Source organism: Rousettus aegyptiacus, unplaced genomic scaffold (genome assembly GCF_014176215.1).
Source record: "Rousettus aegyptiacus isolate mRouAeg1 unplaced genomic scaffold, mRouAeg1.p scaffold_m13_p_1, whole genome shotgun sequence".
Classification (NCBI taxonomy): Eukaryota; Metazoa; Chordata; class Mammalia; order Chiroptera; family Pteropodidae; genus Rousettus; species Rousettus aegyptiacus.
In genome coordinates this window covers 27,636,294-27,658,963 of record NW_023416284.1, presented here as the reverse complement: position 1 = coordinate 27,658,963, position 22,670 = coordinate 27,636,294, and the positions used below count along the sequence as shown (strand labels likewise).

The 22,670-nt window shown below is 42.4% G+C and overlaps 1 protein-coding gene, 1 long non-coding RNA gene and 2 pseudogenes across 2 annotated transcripts in view; 2 read left to right on the top strand and 2 right to left on the bottom strand.

Moving 5' to 3' along the window:
• SLC2A1 (solute carrier family 2 member 1) overlaps window positions 1-5,124 on the top strand; it is a 28,934-nt gene extending 23,810 nt beyond the window's left edge. The window contains exons 4-10 of the mRNA XM_016139970.2: window positions 17-257; window positions 921-1,083; window positions 1,178-1,365; window positions 1,619-1,723; window positions 2,189-2,290; window positions 3,431-3,634; window positions 4,035-5,124. Coding sequence (XP_015995456.1) covers window positions 17-257; window positions 921-1,083; window positions 1,178-1,365; window positions 1,619-1,723; window positions 2,189-2,290; window positions 3,431-3,634; window positions 4,035-4,235 — 1,204 coding nt within the window. The 3' untranslated portion in view covers window positions 4,236-5,124. The remainder of the gene's footprint in view (window positions 1-16; window positions 258-920; window positions 1,084-1,177; window positions 1,366-1,618; window positions 1,724-2,188; window positions 2,291-3,430; window positions 3,635-4,034) is intronic.
• Window positions 5,125-6,299: 1,175 nt separating this feature from the next.
• LOC118611901 lies at window positions 6,300-9,858 on the top strand. The gene is made up of 2 exons (XR_004954544.1): window positions 6,300-7,020; window positions 8,315-9,858. It is a non-coding gene; the product is annotated as an uncharacterized LOC118611901 (long non-coding RNA).
• Window positions 9,859-16,542: 6,684 nt separating this feature from the next.
• Window positions 16,543-16,661, bottom strand: LOC118606618 (annotated as a pseudogene).
• A 1,031-nt stretch (window positions 16,662-17,692) lies between these two features.
• LOC107508282 lies at window positions 17,693-18,532 on the bottom strand (annotated as a pseudogene).
• Window positions 18,533-22,670: the final 4,138 nt, after the last annotated feature.

The following is a 22,670-nucleotide window of genomic DNA, read 5'->3' as shown; positions in this document are numbered from 1 at the left end:
TGACGCCACCCCCCAGGCGGAACTCGATGCTGATGATAAACCTGCTGGCCTTCATGTCCGCCGTACTCATGGGGTTCTCAAAACTGGGCAAGTCCTTTGAGATGCTGATCCTGGGCCGCTTCATCATCGGTGTGTACTGCGGCCTGACCACAGGCTTCGTGCCCATGTATGTGGGAGAGGTGTCCCCGACAGCCCTTAGAGGGGCGCTGGGCACCCTGCACCAGCTGGGCATCGTCGTCGGCATCCTCATTGCCCAGGTGAGTGGGGCAGGGGTTGCTCACCCAGCATGGCTCCCACCGACAGCTTCAGTGGCTCTTGCAAGTGTGTCCAGACAGGACCTGGTTAGACCTCTCACCCAGCCTTCCACCGCCTTGCAGAGAAGGGTACCTTTATGGGACACAGCCTAGCACAGGCTCCAGAGAACACTCCACCACTCAGTTTCCACATGGGCCTCCCTGATGGGAGAGCAGGTACAGATGACTTGACCGTTCTCATCCCAGCCCAATCAGACTTCCTTACCTGGGGATCCAACTGCAGGGAAGCTCACTGGTTGCTCACCACGCCAGGCTCTCTCATGCCTCCAGACCTTTATGCCTTTACTTACACTACCCCGTCTCCAGAAAGCTTTCCCTTCCTCATCCCTAAAAGCATCCTACGGAAGAGTAGCAGCCCCCACACTCTGTCATTTGTCCTGTCCTCTCACTAATGCCAGGAGGTAGGACCTACTTTCTCCATATGACAAATGAGGGGTCTGAGGTTCAGAGAAGTTAAGCCTCAAGTTAGTGGCAGAGCCTTGGAACTGGAGCCCTTCCTCTAAAGCAGCAGCGGACACAAAGTTGGCAAAGGCCACTGGGCGAAGCGGGGCTGGGAGTGGTGGCCAGGGTGTTCACAGCTGCTTCCTCTGTCCTTGCTTCCCCCAGGTGTTTGGCCTGGACTCCCTCATGGGGAACAAGGAGCTGTGGCCCCTGCTGTTGAGCATCATCTTCATCCCGGCCTTGCTGCAGTGCATCCTGCTGCCCTTCTGCCCCGAGAGCCCCCGCTTCCTGCTCATCAACCGCAATGAGGAGAACCGGGCCAAGAGTGGTACGGGCAGGGCCCTATGCTTCTCCCCACCTTCTACCCCTGGACTTCTTCCACTCTGAGCTACCCCCACCTTCTCTCTGGTCCCTCCCCCCAGTGCTGAAGAAGCTGAGAGGGACAGCAGATGTGACCCGAGACCTTCAGGAGATGAAGGAGGAGAGTCGTCAGATGATGCGAGAGAAGAAAGTCACCATCCTGGAGCTGTTCCGCTCGCCCGCCTACCGCCAACCCCTCCTCATCGCTGTGGTGTTGCAGCTGTCCCAGCAGCTGTCGGGCATCAATGCTGTGAGTGCCCTTCACCCACACTTCCTGTTGCCTCCAGCCAAACTCCATAGTCAAGTGCGTGCTGTGAACAGAGCCTGAACTTAAGACAACAAACAAGCCCCTGACAAAAGAGCAGCTTTCATTTATAACTAAACCCATGAGGGCCCTGGTGCAGTGTCTCCTTCATTCTTTACTCAATCTCCCATACCCATCAAGACAGGCAGGGGAAGGGCCACATTGCCAGCCAGGCCCCAACGATTTCTCTGTCCTATAGGTTTTCTATTACTCCACAAGCATCTTCGAGAAGGCGGGGGTGCAGCAGCCTGTGTATGCCACCATCGGTTCCGGGATCGTCAACACAGCCTTCACGGTCGTATCGGTGAGTCTCAGTGTCCTTGCCCGCCACCAGTCAGCAGCCAGGGACCAGCTCGGGGACTCAAGGCCTCATGACTGAATGAGGAACCAGGAGCCAGGCATGTGTCATGTGCTCCCTGAGTGCTATCTCATTTCATTCTCAACAACTTGTCAAGTTCATTATTCATATCAAACAGCTGATAACACTGATGCTCAGAGAAGTGTGATGGCTCGCCCAAGGTCACAGCCAGGATGCTCAGCTGTCTGGCTCTCTGGGGCCAGCTCTTCCCCACCATACGGCTGTAGGGCTGGAAGGCCAGCTCTCTTTCCCTCATTCCCTATGTGGCCCCAGAAAGGAGACGGCGCTATCTTACCCCCTGGTCTCTGCAGTAGCAGGTGGTTTCCCCAGCTCTTGGGGCTAGCCTCTGTGTGGTGGTGATGGCGTGGGGGTTCAAGGTGAGGGTGGCACTCACATTCTCTCTCCTCACAGCTCTTTGTGGTGGAACGAGCTGGCCGGCGGACCCTGCACCTCATTGGCCTGGCTGGCATGGGAGGCTGTGCCGTGCTCATGACCATTGCCCTGGCACTGCTGGTGAGTTGCCACACTCTGGGGGTGAGGTGGCAAGAGTGGGTACAAAGCTCACGTGAGCTTCAGATTGCAAAGTGTCTGTCACAGCCCCAGCCTGGCCAGCAGCAACCAGAGACCAGGGTACCACTCTCCCTAGTTGTGCACACCCCCCCTCCCAGGCTTGGGCCTGCCTTTTGCCTCCTTAGGTTGTCTCCTTCTACCCACTCATATCCTGTCTTGAACTGGCTCCTCCCTGCTTGGTGTTTTCTCATTGTAGCACCTCCAGCCCCAGACCCCGTTTCCTCTCCCCAGGAATTGCTTTGCCCAATTTTAACTTTATCACAGTCTTTCTCTGTAGCTTCGATTCTTCAGAACAGCCGTAGAAAGCATTGCCCTCTTCACCACAGAGGCATAGAAACATGCCTCATCTTACTCCTCACAACTTGAACACGTAGTTCAATTAGTAGTCCTATTTCCCAGGTGAGGCAACTAATCCCAGTGAGGTTAGTAATGCAGCAGATAAAGTTTGCAACCAGGCATCATCCTCAGGTCTCCTGGCCCCACCGGTGTAACAGTAGCCTCTGTGATAACCTTGTGCCAGGCACTTTCACATGCACAACCACTCATTTGTCCAACCTCTGTGCAAGGAAAGCACCAGAACCCTCATTTTACAGCTGAGCCAAGGCTTGGAAAGTCCCGTGATTGCTGAGAGGTCCAGCACGCAGCACGTGATGAGCAGCAGATCAGGGATCTGAGCCATAGCCTGTAACTTTTCTACCCTGTGCTAACCTTGAGTTGGGCGCCTTACAAGACTTCTAACACCCACCCTAGAAATTTTCTTCCACATCCTCCTGCATACTGGTCCACAGCAAGAGCCAGAGGCCCACAAGGACCTCTTCTTAGCACCTCCCACATGCATACCACATGACCATTCCTAGAGGATAGACTGCAGGTCACAACCACCATGCAGGACATAAGTCCTTTTGTTCAGATGAGGAAACTGAGACCCAAGGCAGGGTATCTAAGCCACAAGGCAAATCCAAGACCAGCCCCAGGCCTCCTGCCAGAGCTTGTAGCCCTGCTGTAGACTGCCTCTGCAGTTTTTCTCTGGGGTTCCATCGCAGCCCAATCTAACTTTTCTCCCCTCTCTTTTGTCCTCAACAGGAGAAGCTGCCCCAGATGTCTTATCTGAGCATCGTAGCCATCTTTGGCTTTGTGGCCTTCTTTGAAGTGGGTCCTGGCCCCATCCCATGGTTTATTGTGGCTGAACTCTTTAGCCAGGGTCCTCGCCCTGCTGCCATTGCTGTTGCTGGCTTCTCCAACTGGACCTCAAATTTCATTGTGGGCATGTGCTTCCAGTATGTGGAGGTAAGATCCCCCCATTCTTTTCACATGCACCATTTCTTGCCTGAGAAGTGCTCTCCCAGCTGTTCCTAGTAGACTCATGCTGAGGAGGAATGAGACTCAGATCAAACATCTAAGAACAAACAGCTAAGAACCTTGACCTCAACCCCAGGGTTTTTTACTTGGTTCAAAGTAATTAAATTTGAATTGTCTTCATTCTGCTTTGCAGTGGAAACCTGTTACCTGGATAATATTACAAGCCAGGTGCAGGTAGACTCTCATTTAGTCATCCCAGCACTCCTGGGTTGTAGGTGGGTGTCCCCTTTTTCGGATCAGAGGCTTAGGTGCAAAGTGACTTATCTAAGATCCTAAAGCCAGAATATAGGGTCAGGACTCCAACCAAATGGGTCTTTGTGTCTTTCAGCAACTGTGTGGTCCCTATGTCTTCATCATCTTCACCGTGCTCCTGGTTCTATTCTTCATCTTCACCTACTTCAAAGTTCCCGAGACCAAAGGCCGGACCTTCGATGAGATTGCTTCCGGTTTCCGGCAGGGGGGAGCCAGCCAAAGTGACAAGACACCTGAGGAGCTGTTCCACCCCCTGGGGGCTGATTCCCAAGTGTGAGGCACCCCACATCACCAGCCCGGCTTGTTCCCAGCAGCCCCAAGGATCTCGGAGCATAGGCAGCTGGACAAGGCTTCCAAATTGACAGATTTCAGCGGAGCCGGGCCTGGGGCTCCTTTCTTCAGCCAGCAATGATGTCCAGAAAAATATTCAGGACTTTAACAGCTCCAGGATTTTAACAAAAGCAAGACTGTTGCTCAGATCTATTCAGACAAGCAACAGATTTTATAATTTTTTTTATTACTGATTTTGTTATTATTTTTGTATCAGCCAGAGTCTCCTGTATCCACACTCCAGGCTTCACCCTGAATGGCTCAGTGCCTGAGGGTGGGGACCAAATCCTGCCTAGACACACTTGCCTTCTTTGCCAAGCTAATCTGTAGGGCTGGACCTATGAGCAAGGACACACTAATCGAACTACAAACTACGAGGCTTCTACCCCTAGAGGGGATGTGGCCACTTACTTCTGCAGGCCTGGATCTCCCCACCCTAGGAGTCAGGCTCCATTAGGATTCGCCCATTCCCATCTCTTCCTACCCAACCACTCAAATTAATCTTTCCTTGCCTGAGACCCGTTGGGAGCACTGGAGTGCAGGGAGGAGAGAGGAAGGGCCAGACTGGGCTGCCAGGTTCTAGTCTCCTTTGCACTGAGGGCCAGATGATCACCATGAGAGGAGGGCCGTGGGAGGCTGAAAACTTACTACTCAAGAACACGTGGATGCTCCTGCCCTGCTGTGTATAGATGAAAGATATTTATATATTTTTTTGGTTGTCAATATTAAATACAGACACTAAGTTATAGTATATCTGGACAAACCAACTTGTAAATATACCACCTTACTCCCTCTGTAACTTACCTAAACAGATATAAATGGCTGGTTTTTAGAAACATGGTCTTAAAACACTTGTGGGTTAAGGGTAGGGAGATTTGGATGGAGTAGAAGAGAAGCAAGCAGTCACAACTGCTATAGTGGCTTTAGACTTTTTGACTATCAAGTCCCTTCTAAACATGTCTAATGAACACCCTCTATTGCTCAAGAATCTGTATGATCCCTATTACCCAGAGAAAATCCAAATATCTTGGCATTCAAGGCTTTCTCATTTTCCTTCACATATGATATAGCTGGCACTCAAAAAATGATAGCTATGTGCTAACCTTGATGCTCAAGCCTTAATATGTATTGTCTTAAATGTGAGGTAGGTACTGTATCTTCATTTGACAGGCTCAAAGGCAAATATGCTAACACCATGCTTTTAGCAATTATATTACACAACCCGTACCCCATATGCAATTCCATTACCCCAACTCCACACAAACAAAATGAACCGCTTTTACTGCATGGGTCCAGTAAGCTCTCAAGCTGCCTTCTCCCATCAATTTCATTTGGAAATACCTCCTTTGGTTCCAGCTTATATATCCTCTCTAAAGACTTTTGACATCCCTTTCTCATCCCTGAATTTCAAGAGCACTTCCTATGTTCCTTTCCTGTGGCACTATACCCTTCCACCCTTTATCACAAGTCCATATTTCTCCAGCTAGTCTCGATTTAATGGGAGGTCTATTTGGTTCATCTGGGTCTTCGGCACTAAATGCAGAGCTGGGGACACAGCAGGCACTCAAATATTTGATGAAATAAAGCACCCAGGATATTTGTTCCTAAAGGCGCAGGCTAGCAAAATCTGGAGGGAAGTTGCCTGTCGTAGCCTTCAAAACTGCACACAGGTAAAACAAACCTTGGCATGAAAAGGAGTTTAAGGAGAGGGCGAAAAAGGAAAACAGGTACCTAGTGATTGGAAGTGCCTATGTGTTGTGTGCATTATTAGGTAAAAAGAACCTGAAGAGTTATCCATCCCCATCTTGCAAAAGAGGTGTGAGGTTCAGAGAAGGGTTATTATGCCTTTCCTAAACCTGGGGGGTGGGCAGTTAAACTGATAAATGACTTGGGCCAGAAGAGAGGTTAAGTAGGATGGAGGAGGCCTTATCATATGCCCCCAAAAGCTGTTGAAAGGAGTCTGTTTCACGGGGGTCGGGGCGGGGGAGTGGGGCGGGGGCGGACGGAGAGCGCAAAGGGAACAGTCAGGGCTCCAGGCCGCCTGGGATGCAGTCGGGGCTCTTAAAACCCTATGGTGGCACTCTGGCGACTGTTACCAAAGGATGGAAAGAAAACAGACGTGGAGTGGGAGGGTGTGCTAGAGGACAAGCTAAAGGATGCAAAGTAGATGGCGCTGATTCCGTGCCGCTCATTGGCACCCACGCGCCCGAGGCTCCAAAGCCGGGCAGAGCCTGGCAACGCCCCAGCCTCGCCCCGCCCCTGAGTTCCAAATCCGGGTCTGAAATGGCCCGAACACGCACGCTTCGCATGCCTCTCAACACTGTGTTTGGACCAACGCGCCGAGCGAAGTGCGCGCAGGCGCCAGGAGCCCGGCCCGGCCCCAGCCGTGGCCCACAATGCTCCGGGCAGCACAGCTTCCGGTCCCTTGACGCCTTTTCTCTAGGGATGGCAGTCCACCGCAGGTATAGATTTAGGGCCAGGACGATCCTTCATCCTCCCCAGACCCGAAGAGCTGTGCTCCAGGACCCGCTTAGCTGTCCCACACCTACACCGTTAGCTTTCTTTCATCGCCCCGCATGAGTGGCGGAGCCATGCGGTGTTCCACCAATCAGAGCCTCGCCGTTGGGCGGGCGCAGGGCGCGGCCGAGGCCCCTACTCATCACAGCCTGGCGCTCCGGGCGGCGGTCCAGGAACCTCGCTTAGGCACGCTGTGCACGTCGGCCTTCTGGGAGGTTCGTTTTCTCCGGGAGCGAGCGTTTTGTGGCTATTTTAGCGCCGGCATCATGGGGAATGTAGCTCACTGGGATACCTGTCGCCCATTAGGTGACGTCTGCGGTTTCTGACGGAAAAGGGTAAATAGGTAATGGGCAGCATCCAGGACTCTTTCTTTTCCAGTGTTAAGTTCACTGACAGTGTTGGGAGATCCTTTATCTCATATCCTGGGTGTTGTGGTGTGTTCAAATCTAAGACCCACGGAGCCAATTGAGATTAGTTATGAGCCTTTATTAGCTGGCCTGCGACTGACTCTACTACGCAGGGTTAGAGGATATCAGCCCTGGGTCTTTGTTTGAGGCAGTTTTATAAAGCCTTGGACTACTTCTTAGAACAAAGAGGGTAAGGAAATTACAGAAAGCAGAAGTTAACCGTTAATGTCCTTTACAAAGATAAATGTATCTGGGGACTTGTTAGATCAAACATAGCCTGGTAGACAGTCTTGTTATCTGTATCTTGGAATGTTGTGCCTCTTCCTGGGACTTTGGTGTCTCAAGGCATCACCTCCTTGTTGCTGATTTACTGGGAAGTCTTCACTCTTACAATTTTAAAAGAGGCAGCTCACAAAGCCCAAAACTATATTAAACAAGTAAGCAGTTTACAGAAAGCAAAGTCAACCATTAATACAATACAAATATATCACCTCGTCCTACACTCTGGTTAATAAGTGAGCAGATTACAGAAGCAGACACTGGCCATCTTCATATCCTATACAATACATTTCCTAAACCCACACCCAAGCAAGTAGGACAACTTCTGGTATCTAAAGATATTTCTTCCCTGTAGCTGACTTAGCTCGTTGGCTCACTTTGAAAATTTTCCACCCTTAACACTGGGCTCAAAAGTCTCCTCTCCCTGGAAATCTGGATCAGATTTTCCCGCTGGACCCCATAGCGTCCTGTATTTCCTCCATCAAAACTCTCTCCGCACTATACAGGAGTTGACTGTCCTTCAGCCAGACTGAGGCGGCAACTGCAAATTCATTCCTTTGTCCCCAGTTCCCACCACAGACTGATCTGGATTGTTGAATTAATGAACTAGAATTTAAACTCAATCAAGTTCCACAATCTGAGTTCTTCTGGTGTTATTTTAGGCAGAAAAGCTAACAGTTTTGGAATGTGTATTTTATAAAAGAGAAAGAATATTCTCGTGTCACAACTACATTTTGACTCCCCCTTTCTCACTATGCCTTTTTTTTTTTTTTTTTTTTTTTTTTTGACCCCTTCTGTCTATCGCATTTGCTGCTTGCTTTAGTGTGGACGACTCCTCTCTCCTGGGATGACTGAAGCGCCTCCTCACTGTTCTCTTTGCTTCCTGTCTCTTACCCTTCATTATCCACACTGCAATCTTGGTGATCTTTCTAAAATGCAAGTGTAGTCATGTCTCTCTTCTTAGTAAAAACCTTCCCTGGGTTTCCAGTTTCCTCAGGATGATGTCCAGATTCCTTAACCTGGAAACTCAAGGCCATTCACAACCAATTTCTAGGTCTCAGATGCAGCCTCATCTCTCACCACTGCCCCTGCCTCCCATCCTCCAAGCATTGAGCACTCCGCCCCCTGACTTCCACATACTGCTTTCCCTATGGACCTTTGGGGTTCCCTCCACACAGATTGCCCTTCTACCTACTCATATTGCCCGGAGATGATCATATCCTATCATAGCCCAAGGAGTTGGCAAGGGAAGCTGCTACTTGTCCCCCCCTCCTCTCGGCCCTCCCCCCTCTGGTTTCTTGGGACACTGCTGCCAGCTAGTGGCTGTTGTGTGAACATTTGAGTCAGGGCTGGTTTTAACCGCAAATTCTCAGGGGTTCAGAGAGAGTAGATTGCTTTGGAGGTAACCCTTCACTGGGACTTTTACAACAAATGCATTTGGTAACCCTACCCCTGCATCCTGAAATTACCTTCCTAAATCGATGTCTGACCCTATGACTATACTGCTTAATGCTTCCCCACTATCTCGTGATAAAGCACAAACTCAACCTAGCAGACAAGATCTTTCACTTTCTGGACCTTGGAGACTTTATTTCTCAATACACCCTTTCAGCACCCTAAGATCCAGTCAAGCTCCTAACATCCAATCCTAAAACTTTTGTTCAAGCTCCTTTCTCCTGGTCTGCCTGTGATCTCTCCATAAGGTTTGATATCAAAAAGACCAAATCAGCTGTCGCTTTCTCTATGAATTGTTTGTTCATTACTTCAACCATTACTTTACTGATCGCATACTCTCTGCCAAGCTTTCTCCTAAGCTATGTGGTGTATTGGAAAGAATGTGGTTTCTACAGTCAGAGAGAGCTTATTTCAGACTCCTGCTCTGCTACCTAGGTAAGTCACGTCACCTTTCTGATCTTCGGTTTCCTTGTCTGTTGTGATATTAAGATGAAATAAGATAATATATGTTTAATGCAGGTGTCAACTAGAATTACTCCATATTCCCCCTTCCATCCCTTTCAGAAAGTCTGCTATTCACCCCCAAGATGTGAATTCCCAGGGAACTCTTCCATTCTCAAGGTCATCCCTGGCTCTGAAGGTCGGAATTTCTTAAACTATCTGGTGCAGGGTTTGCAGTTGTTTTCTGTCATAGAACTCTGATCTTTTCATTAGTTTCACTTGATTCATTTACTAAACACTTATTGGGCACCAGGCATTATTCCAGTGCTGTGGATATAGCAGTAAACAATGATTTATCTTCATGGAGCTTACATTCTGGTGGGGAAAACCCAATAAGGAATCAACCAATGTATAGTAAAGTATCAGGTGGTGATCTGTGTTATGGGGAAATAAAGGACAAATTAAAGGATAGAGGATAATGGGCATGTTGGGTTAGTCTTTGATGAAGTAATATGAAGGCATTCCTGAGGGAGTGATATTTGAACACAGACTTGAATAAAGTAAGGGACCAAATCATAAACATATCTTGGGGAAAGGCTTTTCTAAGCCAAGGAAACAGCAAGTTCCAAGGTGCAAAATCAGAACTATATTTGCTGTGTTGGAGGACCAGTGAGATCAGGGAAGCTGGACCATTGTAACAGGTAGATGAGGTTAGAGAGGTAGAAGGAAGGTAGACCATGTAGCTTCATTTACAACATGAGGACTTTGTTTCATTTTGTTATGTTTTGTTTTAGTGTAAAAAGAAACTTCATGGTTTCAATATTTTATTTGTGTTAATTATAATAAGCAGTTACGCTCAGCATGTTATCCTGAGTTAATAAGCAAATCCAGCCTCCTATGATATCTTTTACAACTTGGAGGAGATCAACACAATTCCCACATTGCAACATGTATAGTTTTCTATAATAAAAATACAGTTGTAAGGTTACAACAATCCATGGAAGATAATTATGAAAACAAACGTCTGACTATTACAAGAATTGTGTTGCCTTTCCTACTAAGGAGTCTTAGAAATTCAGTTGCTCTCTAAGCTAGAAATAAGTACACTATAAAGAATAAGTATAGATTTAACCTAAACTTTATAAAAGGTAAATATCACAACTGTCTTCTTTCTAATCAGAAGGTACAAGATCTCTTGGTGTTTTGCATTTTCAAAAATGTTTGTGCCAATAGGATTTACTCATAATTTCTCATGAAGTACCATTGTGGCCTAGGGATTATTTATTTTTTTTTTCTCTTTTCTAATATATACATTCAATGCTATAAATTTTCCTCAAAGCACTGCTTTTGCTACATCCCACACATTTTAACAAGTTGTTTTCATTTTCATTTAGTTCAAATATTTAATTTCTCTTGAGATTTCTCTCAAGACTCCTGTTATTTAAAAGTTTTTTTGTTTAAAGTTTATTTAATACTTTAATCTCTATATATTTGGGGATTATCCAGCTATATTTCTGTAATTGACTTCCAGTTTAATTCCATTGTGGTCTGAGGGTAGACACTGTATGATTTCTATTCTACTCCTGAGTGCACTGAGTTGTGCCAGCTAGAGAGAAGGACTGTTGTAAGTGGAATGAAATAGCTCCTCTTACCTGTTTCAATGCAACTGTTCTTGGCTTTTAACTTGCCTGAATACTGTGACTTCTCACCTGGTTTCTGGAATTCTCATAAAGGCTTTTTGGACTGTATACTGTCATTAAGTCAGTGTCTGTTGGGGAAGTCTGGGGCTTCCAGTTTTACTGTCTTGTTAGTATCACTCCTCTCAGGTAGATTAATTTTTGTAAAGAGTACATGTGGAAGCTGACAATCTTTACATGGCTCCCCCTTAAGCTAAGTATGCTCACACATCCCCTGGAAATCCCCATAAGTGTGCATACCCAGTGTGAAGACCACTTTTCTGGAAGGTCCAGATTAATATCCTTCTGGCTTCTGTTGGAGTTTGGGTTCCTAACTCTGCCCCTGTTATGCTATCCAGGTGCTAGCTTTCTAGACCGGTCTCTTCCATCCCCAGCCTGGGGCATCTGAGTTGAGAGAAGTGCCTGGCAGACCTTAAGTGACAAGGGATAGACAGCTGTCCTGGGCCCACATATAGCAGCAGCAGGGTTTGCATTTGGCCAGGAGGGTAGACTGTTTTCTCTTCACCCTCAGGCCTTTAGCTGAGACACACACACACTGAGAAAGGTGTGTCATGTGGGCTGCCTTCTCTCACAAGCCTTTCCATCCAGTAAGGTAGAAGGGAAAAGGAATGAGATGTTTGCTCACACAACCTCAATGGCTCCTTCTGCAGTTCTGCCCCTATTTTCCCACGTGTCCTAAGTAAGCCTTGGCTTCTGAATGACCACAGTCAGCTTCTCAGAATGGGTGCAGTTTGTTAAAAACATCCTTCCTCTACGGAGCCGAAGTGAAAAGTATGAGCTACTCCACAGAGTCTCAAGCCCAGGCTCCCACCCTTCTTATAGAACTGAGCAGTAACCCTTCCATGTCTGCAGACATGCTGTCTCTGGGACAGTGCTCCATTTCATTGGGTGTCTGGCAGCATGAGTATCCACTTTGTCCCAGTCTGCCCTGGTGTCTGTAGTTTGGTAGTTATGCAGGTCTATTTGTGGCTAAATTTTTCACACTGTTAATAGGGTAATGGGTATAACCCTGAGCCAGGACCTTGGCCTATGCTGGGAACCTTCTGACCTACCTATCCCCATACCTCAAGCCTTGGGTATCAGGAACTTGATGAGTGCGCTCAATAAACAGAAACTAAAAACCTTAAACCCAACCATCATTATACATGACAACCCTAACCTCCAGGACTCAATCCATTACCAAGGACTCTATGGTGGTCCATTTTAACCTAGATCTGGGCCAATATCAAATCACAGTAATCAATATTTTCCGTTTGTCTCTTCTGCTAGATTGGTTGCTCTTTGAAGGCCACTGGAACACTGTCTCCAATAGGGATCAGCCTAACAAAGATGTTATCAATACATGTTTGGTGAATTTGACTTTTCCTCCTTATGCAACATAGCTACCATGCACAATACCTTAAAAACACTTCTCCATCTTCATTTTACTTTTTTTCTTTACTGAGGTGACAAACCCAGACATGTGTATTCTGGGTTTCATTCATTTAAACAAGATCCCAAACAGCTTTTATGTGGTCATTGAAGACAGGCAAGACAGATATCTCTGTCTTCAAAATGCAATAACAGGAAGAATAAAGGATACACAATAAAGTTACAGTGTATTGTGATTCTTGGCTAAAAGGAGTATATGTTAGCAGTAAACATGAATGATATAGTAAGGTATTCCCAAGAACTTGAAGTAAGAAAAGTAAGTTTGCCCACTGTAGTGGACTTCTGTTTTTGCTGCCTGCCATCCAATTAGAGTTCTCAAAGACTGTTCTTTCCCACTGTCAGCCCATATGTTTGTGGTGGAGTTGATTTCACCTTGAACGCTAAGGGTCAGCCTGTGTTCCCAGGCATGACCAGTTAAAACATCACATTTCTCCAACCACAGTGGTTGGTTCCAGAATAGACCTGTAAGTTAATCAGAGTCAATGAAATGCAATGATTTTGTAGGAACAGTTGGAAGAGAGGCAGTCCCATTTTTAGCTATACTTGAGCTTAAGTCATCTTGCATTACCAATGCAGACAGGTAAACAGAAAGAAGCAGAGTTGAGTCCCCAGCAACCCTGCCTGCAGCCAAACTTTTCCATTTGATGAGCCAATAAAGTCTCTTTCCTTGAGCTGAAACGGACTGCTTAGCTATAACATCAACCCATAATACATATTAGCTTCCGTTGAGTAAATCGCTCAATGGAAGTGATTGTATTTGATTGTTCTGCAGTCACTTGACTTTTCAGGGGGTCAGTCTGGCAGAGGAGCCATGTGCACAGTGGCTGGGAGCACAGGCTTTAGAGACAGACATGCATGGAGTTGATTGCTGGTTTTTTAAGCTTTCTAAACTTCAGTTTCTCCATTTGTTAAATGTAGATAGTAATAGCATCCATGGGCTTTTTTTTTTCTTTTCTTCATGTCTAAGGGCAGATTTTGTGAGCACAAAAGACTGTAGCATCTTGGGGTTTAAGTTAATATTAAATTTTTTCATCTACAAACTCAAAACCTTGGTTTTATTTGTCTTAAATGTTCAATTTCAAATATACTATTTATAAATCAGAAGAACCTAGTGCGAAGAACTTAGCCACAAATAGACCCAGATACCTTACATTTAATGAAAATAATAATTAGGTTTAAGGGGATCTTTTATTATTGTTCAAGTAACTCAGGTAGAACAACCTAAGTTCTGTTAAACACTTCCATTTTCAAACTTATAAAAATGTAATTCTAGCAAGCCTTTTAAACTGAATTTGTAAATTTCATATATTCTCTGTTCCTTTTAACCCTTCATATGCCTGATCAATCAATTTTCATCCCTAATGAGCAAAGCCTTCCCAGGTACTTAATAAAAATTTGTTATATGTATAAAACATATAAATCTAGTAGATCTAGTTGTTAAATATTCCATTACTGTTTACAAATTTAACTAAACTTTTTTATACCTCATAGGTCTAATGTATCAAATTAGGCTAATGGACCAGATTCTTCAACGTGCCATTTATTTTTCAAAATTACACTTGAAGTACCACATATAAACACACACAAACACACACACACACACACACTTATTTAAAACACAAAGTATTTATATGATAGGTTTGATTTATTTATAATTTATATATTTAATTCTAAGCTTTTTCAGGTTTGAAAAGCCACTTATTCACTGAGAAAGAAGTTCTAGCATCTTCAGGGAGTTTAGATTACTGGGTCAACAATTCACAATCATGATAGAGTTACAGACTAGGGGGGCCATGTTGAGGTGACTGGCTCAACAATTCATGACTGTGATATATAGTTACCTTCTCAGGAAGACTAAGGTTGACATTTTAAACACATTGAGGCTATTGGGTTTACAATTATTAATACAGTAAGGTCATTTTCAGTCAGAGATTTGGCACTAGAGAGTAGGACCTGAGCTTTGCAGGCTTCCAGAATGATTATACCTGAGCCACATGTGGAAACAGTGAGCCCTTTTTGTAGTAACAACAGGGGACTTCTAGTCTATATCCTTCTTTCTCCTGGATTCAAATTACACCCTTCTGTAATGCATCTGATCAAAGTTTGCAACCTCACCCAGAGTGCAAGAAAGGAAACTTCTATCACAATTTGAGTGGATTCTTGAGCTCTCTTAAGATATTGTAATGCAATTGTTCTCCAAAAACTACTAAGGCCTTTCCACTCTTCTTCCAAGAATCTGATGTAATTGGTCTAGGTGCAGCCTGAGCATCAGAATTTTTCAAAGCTCCCCCAATATGTAGTTGAGTTTGAGGACCATTGGCTCTAAAGACATATTAATTTTCTTCCTTTCGGTTCTTTTTTTTTTTTTTTAACCAGATTAAGAAATATTTCCTATCTTGTGGTTATAAAGACAATCTTCTATATTGTATTCTCTAATAATTTTCTATTAGTATTAAGATCTTTAATACTCTAGGAATGGACTGTTACAAGCTAGAGATCTGATTTTATTTTCTCCCTAATAGATAATTAATAGTCCAAACACCATTTATTTTAGAAAGTCTGTGTTTTTTTCTTTTTCTTTTTTTTTATTTTAAAATGACATTAGATTCACAGGTATTTGTGAGATAGTATGGAGGCCCTGTGTAACCTTCATCCAGTTTCCCCCAAGTTATTGAGTTAGAAAAACCTCAGTTTTCCTTCTGTATTTCTCCTTCACTCTCACACCACCACCACATTCACAACACTTCTGACACCAGATGTGTGTGGAGTTGTCTCCACAACAATTCTCTGCCATACCAACTGGGTATCCTACAATTTAACTCAATTCTGATCCAATCTACCTGGAGATAGCACCAAATACCACAGGTTAAGGACTCAGTCTCACGAGACTGCCCCACCTTCAGATTCAATCACAAGCAGTAGGTCCCCAAGTTAGCTATAACTTCTGTTTGACTTAGCTACAAATCAGAGGTTCCCATGACCACCTACCCCTGGGATTCAATTATTTGCTAGAGCGGCTCACAGAACTCAGGGAAACACTTATGTTACTAGTTTATGAGAGGGTGTGATAAAGGGTACAGAGGAACAGCCAGATGAAGAGATGCATAAAGTGAGGTCTAAGAGGGTTCCGAGTGCAGGAGCTTCTATCCTGTGGAGTTGGGGTCCATCACCCTCCTATTACATGGACATATTCACCTATTAGAAGCTCCCCAAACCCCATACTGTTGGGAATTTACGGAGGCCTCCTCATTTAGTTGTGATCAATTAATTCCATTTCCAGCCCCTCTTGCCTCTAGAGAGTGGGAGGGGGGCGCCTGAAAATTCCAAGTTTCTAATCATGGCTCTGTCTTTCTGGTGACCAGTCCCCGTCTAGGAGTCATCCGGGAGCCCACCCAGAGTCACCTCGTTAGAACAAAAGACACTTGTATCACCCAGGAAATTCCAAGGAATTTAGCACACTGTATCAGGAATCAGAGTCAAAGACTAAATATTAGAACAAAAGATGCTTCTAGTGCCTTTATCATTTAGAAAATTGTAAGAGCTTTAGGAATTTTGCACCAAGCACAGGGGGCCGAGACTGATATGTATTTTCTATAATCTCAATTATATCTTACATAATTATGATACACTATCAAAACCAGGAATATGACATTGGTACAATGTATGTTTATAGTTCTGTTATCACTTATGCATATTTGTATAACTATCACCACCACAGTCAAGATACAGAGCTGTCTGTCAGCCCAAAGATCTCATGCTATTGTTTAAAGTACCATGCCTGCCCACTCATCTTTTTATTCTCTTAATAAAAACTTCTAGTTCAAAGACTAGAAGTTTTGAGTTGAAAAAGAAAACAAATAAACCAATAAAAACAGGCAAATATTTGAACAGACACTTCACTAAAGATGATATATGGATGCCATGTAAGGTCATAAAAGATTTTCAATATCATTAGTCATTGCGGAAATGAAAATTAAAACCACAATGCTACACTGTTGTCAAACAGTTCAGCAGTTTCTTTTTTTTACCCCTACAGCACCAGGTCTTCCTAGGTGGTCTCCCATCCAAGTACTAACCAGGCCCAACCCTGCTTAGCTTTCAAAATCAGAAGAGATCAAGCACATTCAGGGTAGCATGGCCATAGACTAGTTCAGCAGTTTCTTTAAAAGGTAAACATACACATTTTATCTGATCCAGCCATTCCTAGGTATTTACTGTAGACAAGTAAAAGCATGTATCCATACAAAAACTTCTACAGGAATATTCATAGCAGCTTTATTTGTAATAGCCAAAACCTGGAAATAATCAAAGTATCTATCAATAAGTGAATGGATAAACATATAAATATATGGCTGTACAATGGAATATAACTCAACAGTAAAAATGGATGAAATATTTATGAATACTACAGCATGCATAAATCTCAAAATAATTATGCTGAGCGAAAGAACAAACAAAACAAGAATATATACTGTATGATTCCTCTTATATAAAATTTCAGAAAATACAAGCAAGTTTGCTATGACCAAAGCCGATTCAGTGGTCACCTGGAACCAAGTAGAGAAGTTGAGAAGGAGGGATCACAAAAGGCCTGGGGAAATTTGGGGATGGTAGATGTGTTCATTATCTTGATTGTGGTGATGGCTTTATAGGTGCATACCTGTATCAAAACTTATTAAATTGTACACTTAAAATATGTATTGTTTATTATATGTCAATTATATCTCAATAAAACTGTCAAAAAAAAACCCATTAAAGATTTATTTCTTGCTCATGCTCCATGTGCACCACAGATTAGCTAGTGGGATTTTCTTCATCCCCACTCTAGGACCCAGGGTGATGGAGAAGGCACTACAGGGACAGTGCGATTGCCATTGCAAAGGGAAATGAGAGCAGAAGGCAAAACACGCACTGCTGCTTGGAGCTTCCACCCGCAAGTGACAAGGCCTCATCCAACTTTTGAGGTTTTATTATGTGTTCATTGCTTCAGGATTATTATGTATCACTGATAAATTGTAACTCACCACCATGTGGCCCTTTTTAACCCAAGTAATATTTTCCCCCTTATTGCCAGATTTTTCATATTAACATGACTACACACTGGCTTTATTTTGGTAATTGTCTGGAATACCTTTTTTTGTTTTTTCAATTAGAGATCTTTAAAAAAAGAAAAACTATCATGCCATGAATTTATAGGGAATGGGCTCTAGCAGCTCAAGTTCCTTTCCATTCATTCTCACCAAGTGTGCTTCTCTGAGTGGAGCAGGCTGGAGCTTCAGCTGACATCAGGTACCTTTCTCTTTGGCTTTTTTCTACTTTTGATCATTTTCTTTCACACATTTCGGGAAGCTATCTCAGCTCTTAGAGTGCTTAACATGCCCATTATGTACATTAATTCTCTTGGCAGGAGTCTTGTACCTACCTTGTTTGTTTACAACAATGCCAACTGCATATGGGGTAACATTGTAAACTCTTCCAGTTTTGCCATGGTAACATTTGCGAGGCATTCCTTTTTGAACAGTGCCCATTCCCTTGATGTCTACAATATCACCTTTCTTGTAGATTCACATGTATGTGGCCAAAAGAACAGCTCCATGTTTCCTAGAGAACATACAGCAGGTACCTCTCCTCTTTCCCTTTGTGTTGGTCATTTTGGTGAATTACTGGAAGATGGTGGTTCTGGCCAAAAGGAAGGTGGGATATCTTTTTAAATCCTTTTGCTTTCAACCTTCCTGTGCCCTTACATTTCATTGATTTGTTCATTCATTCATTCATTTAATTATTGTTAAAAACACTTAACATGAGATTTACTCTCAACAAATTTTAAGTGTACAAACAGTATTGTTATAGGCACAATATTGTCTCTAGAACTTGTGCATTCCGGGTCATCCAACTCATTGGCATGTAATTGTTCACGGTAGTCTCTTAAGATCCTTCTTATTTTTGTGGCATCATGTAACATCTCCTCTTTCATTTCTGATTTTTGTTATTTGAGTTTTCTTCTTTTCTTTCTTAGTTTAGTTAAGGGTTTGTCAATTTGATCTTTTCAAAAAAATTTTTTATAGTTGTTTTTCTAATCTCTATTTCATTTTCTTCTCTAATCTTTATTGTTTCCTTCCTTCTGATAACTCTGGGTTTAGTTTAGTCTTCTTTTTCTAGTTCCTTGAGGCATAAAGTTAGGATTGAGATTTTTTTTTAATGTAGCTATAAACTTCCCTCTTAGTACTCATTTTCTGTATCTCATAAATTTTGGTATATCGTGTTTCATTTTCATTATCTCAAAATATTTTCTGATTTCCCTTGTGATTTCTTCCTTGATTCATTGATTGTTCAAGAATGTTTTGTTTCTTTTCCACATACTTGTGAATTTCTAATTTTCCTTCTGTTACTAATTTCTAGTTTCATTCCATTGTAATCAGAAAAGAAACTTAGTATGATTTACATTTTCTTAAATTTTTGTTAAGAATTGTTTTGTGGCCTAATGTGATCTATCCTGAGGGATGTTCCATGTGTACTTGAGAAGAATATGTATTCTGCCGATGTTTGGGGAATGTTCTCTCTCTTTTTTTTTAGGTCGAATTTGTTTACTGTATTTTTCAGATCCTCTGCTTCTTTATTGATCTTCTGTCTGGTTATCCTATTCATTATTGAAAGTGGGATGTTGAAATAACCTACTACTATTGTGTTACTGTCCATTTTTCTCTACACTTCTGACAATATTTGATTTATATATTACAGTGCTCTAATGTTAAGTGCATATATGTTGTATCTTCCTGGTGGATTGAGCCCTTTATTATATAATGTCCTTCTTTGTCTCGTGTCAGTTTTGACTTAAAATCTATTTAGTCTGATGTAAATATGGCCACTTCTCTTGGTTACTATTTGTACAGAATCTTTATCCTTCTTTTTACTTTCAACCTATGTGTGTCTTTACATATAAGGTGAATCTCTTGTAGACAGCATATAGTTGAGTATAGGCTTTTTTTTTTTTTTAATTGAGGAGTTTATCCATTTATATTTAAAGTAATGTTTTATGTCTGTCCGGTAGCTTTGCTTTCCTTGTGTGTTGTTGATTTCTTGTATTGGCATGCTTTGATTCTTTTCTCATTTTCTTTTCTGTATCTTCTATAGGTATTTTTTCTTTGTGAATACTGTAGGGCTTACACAAAACATCTTAGAGTTATAATAATCTGTTTTAAGCCAATAATAACTTAAAAAATCCAACTCTTGCATCTTCCACCCCACTTTATGTTATTGATATCACAAATTACATCTTTATATAAACTGTATCCATTAACATGGTTTTATAGTTATAATTATTTTTATGCTTTTGTCTTTTAAATTCTATACTAGAATTAAAAGTGCTTTTGGCAACACTGTTACAGTATTACAGTCCAGTCACATGCCATATTACAATGTTTTGGTTAACAATGACTGCATATATGATTGTGTTCCCATAAGATGATAATGGAGCTGAAAAATTCCTATCACCTAAGTGATGTCATAGCCATCATAACATCATAGCACAAAGCATTACTAATGTGTTTGTGGTAATGCTAGTGTAAACAAACTTGCACTGCCAGTTTTATGAAATTATAGTACATGCAATTATGTACCGTACAGAACACTTGATAATAAATAACTGTGTTTCTGGCTTATGTATTACTATACTTTTAAATCATTAGAGTGTACTCTCCATACTTATTTTAAAAAGTTTGCTGTAAAACAGTATAGCATGTTATGCTGGCAGTAGCCTCATACATCTCATGTTTACTGAGTCTCTCGATTACGTCATTTTCTCCGTGCTTGATTTAATCTGATGCTGTTATGTATAGTAACATGCTATACAGGCTCGTAGCCTAGGAGCAATAGGCTACATCAGATAACCTCGGTGTATAATAGACAGTACCATCTAGTTTTGTGTAAGTGTATTTCATGATGTTTGCACAACAAAATCACCTAATGATGTATTTCTTTGAACATCACTATTGTTAAGTAGTCCATTACTGTATTCTCCGTTTGTCTATATTTTTACCTTTACCAAGAAGTTGTATATTTTTATGTGCTTTCATGTTTCTGTCTAGCATCCTTTTGTTTCAACTCGAGTACTGCCTTTAGTATTTCTTTTAAAGCAGGCCTAGCAGTAATGAACTTCCTCAGCTTTTGCTTCTCTATGAAAGTCTTTATTTTTCCCTCATTTTGAAAGCCATTTTTTCCAGATATAGTATTATTCATTGGCAGAATTTTTTTCTTTTCAGCCCTTTGAGTATATCAACCCACTCACTTCTGGCCTGTAAGGTGTCTGCTGAGAATACATTGATAACCTTATGAGACCTCCCTTGTATATAGCAAGTTGCTTCTCACTTACTGCTTTCAAGTTCCTGTCTTTGATTTTTGACAGTTTGATTATAATATGTCTTGATGTGCACCCTTTTGGATTCATCATACTTAAAGTTCTTTGAGTGTCTTGAATTTGGATGTCCATTTCCCTCTTCAGTTTTGGGAGGTTTTTGGCCATTATTTCTTCAAATAAGCTCTCTGCCCTTTTTCTGCTTTTTCTTCTTCTGGAACTCCCATAATGCATAGACAGGCATGCCTTGTTTTATTGTATTTCGCCTCATTAAACTTCATAGTTGCTGCATTTTTTTACAAATTGAAGGCAAGATGCTCCACCAACAAAAAGATTATGATTTTATCTATTGTGATACTCATTTTATTGCAGTGGTCTGGAACCAAACCCATAATATCTCTGATGTATGCCTTTATTGGTCAGCTTTATGGTATTCTAGAAGTCCCTTAGGCTTTGTTCATTTTTCTTTATTCTTTTTTGTTTTTGTTCCTCTGAATCAATAATTTCAAATGACCTGTATTTGAATTAGCTAGTTCTTTTTTCTGTTTGATCAAGTATGCTGTTGAACCCTTCTAGTGAATTTCACAATTCAGTTATTGTGTTCTTCAGCTCTCGGATTTGTTTGAGTCTTTTTATAGTTTCTATCTTTTTGTTAATATCCTCATTTTGTTCATGCATCATTTTCCTGTTTTTGTTTTGTTTTGTTTTGTTTTGTTTTGTTTTGTTTTGTTTTGTTTTGTTTAATAGACTGGTTTCAGGCAGGGGAAGACCTTTAATAATCAGCCTGGCTAGAGATTCTGAGGACCTCAGAAAACTTTTTGGTGGATGTGACTTCTCTGAGCTTGTGAGGCTAATTTCCCAATTAGAGAGGTTGCTGAGGTTGCCGCTTTTTTTCCCGGATTTCTTTTTCTTATCTCTTGCTCCCTCCAGTGTCTGTTTGTGGTACTACAGAGTCTCCGGTGTTAGCCCCAAGCCATCCCACTGAGCTGCATCCAAAAGTATGTTGTGCTCAGTGGCATCCAGAGTATTTTGGTTCCCTATCAGTACCCCAGATCAGGCAAGACAGAAACCAGTCCCTCAGGCAGCCCTCTGAAAAGCCATAACATTGGATGCATGTTCCATTCTCCCCACTGCCCCCACCACCGCCCTGAGAAAACCTGAGCTGAGCCATACTAGCTTGCAGGTTTGTGGAGTTCTCATTAAGGTACTTTGGTCCATATATTGTTGTTAAGTCAGTGTTTCCGTTGGAGAGTGAAGGCTTGGATTTTCTATTCCGCCATCTTGTTGAGGTCACTGCCTCATCTCTTTCTTGTAATGTGATATTTCATTTATCTAAAACAGCATCAATTATTGAATCACCCCAATTCTAGATATGCTAAAATATGGGGGGAAATGACCAATGGCAATAGTAAATTACCATATTCAATAAGATGTGTCACTGTCTTATCATGACAGAAACTTACCTCTAAGTATTAGTTAGGGTCAAAGGTTAGGGTGCTTTGAAAAAGAGACCCAACTACGTAGTAGCTTGGAGTACAAAAAAAAGTGTATTTCTCTCTCACTAACAGTTGTGAAGTGAGTATCCAGGTAAGTGGGGTAGTGTTACTACATGCTAAATTCAAGAACCTAGTTCCTTTTCTCCTGTTGCTCTGCCATCCAGTAGGATACAATATCTGGGACACACTTATACTAAAAATTATTCATTGTTTATCCGAAATTCAAATTTAACTGAATATCCTGTGTTTTATTTGGCAAGTCTTACAGTAGGTTATTGTATAGCATGCAAACATCAAAGCTGAGTTCCT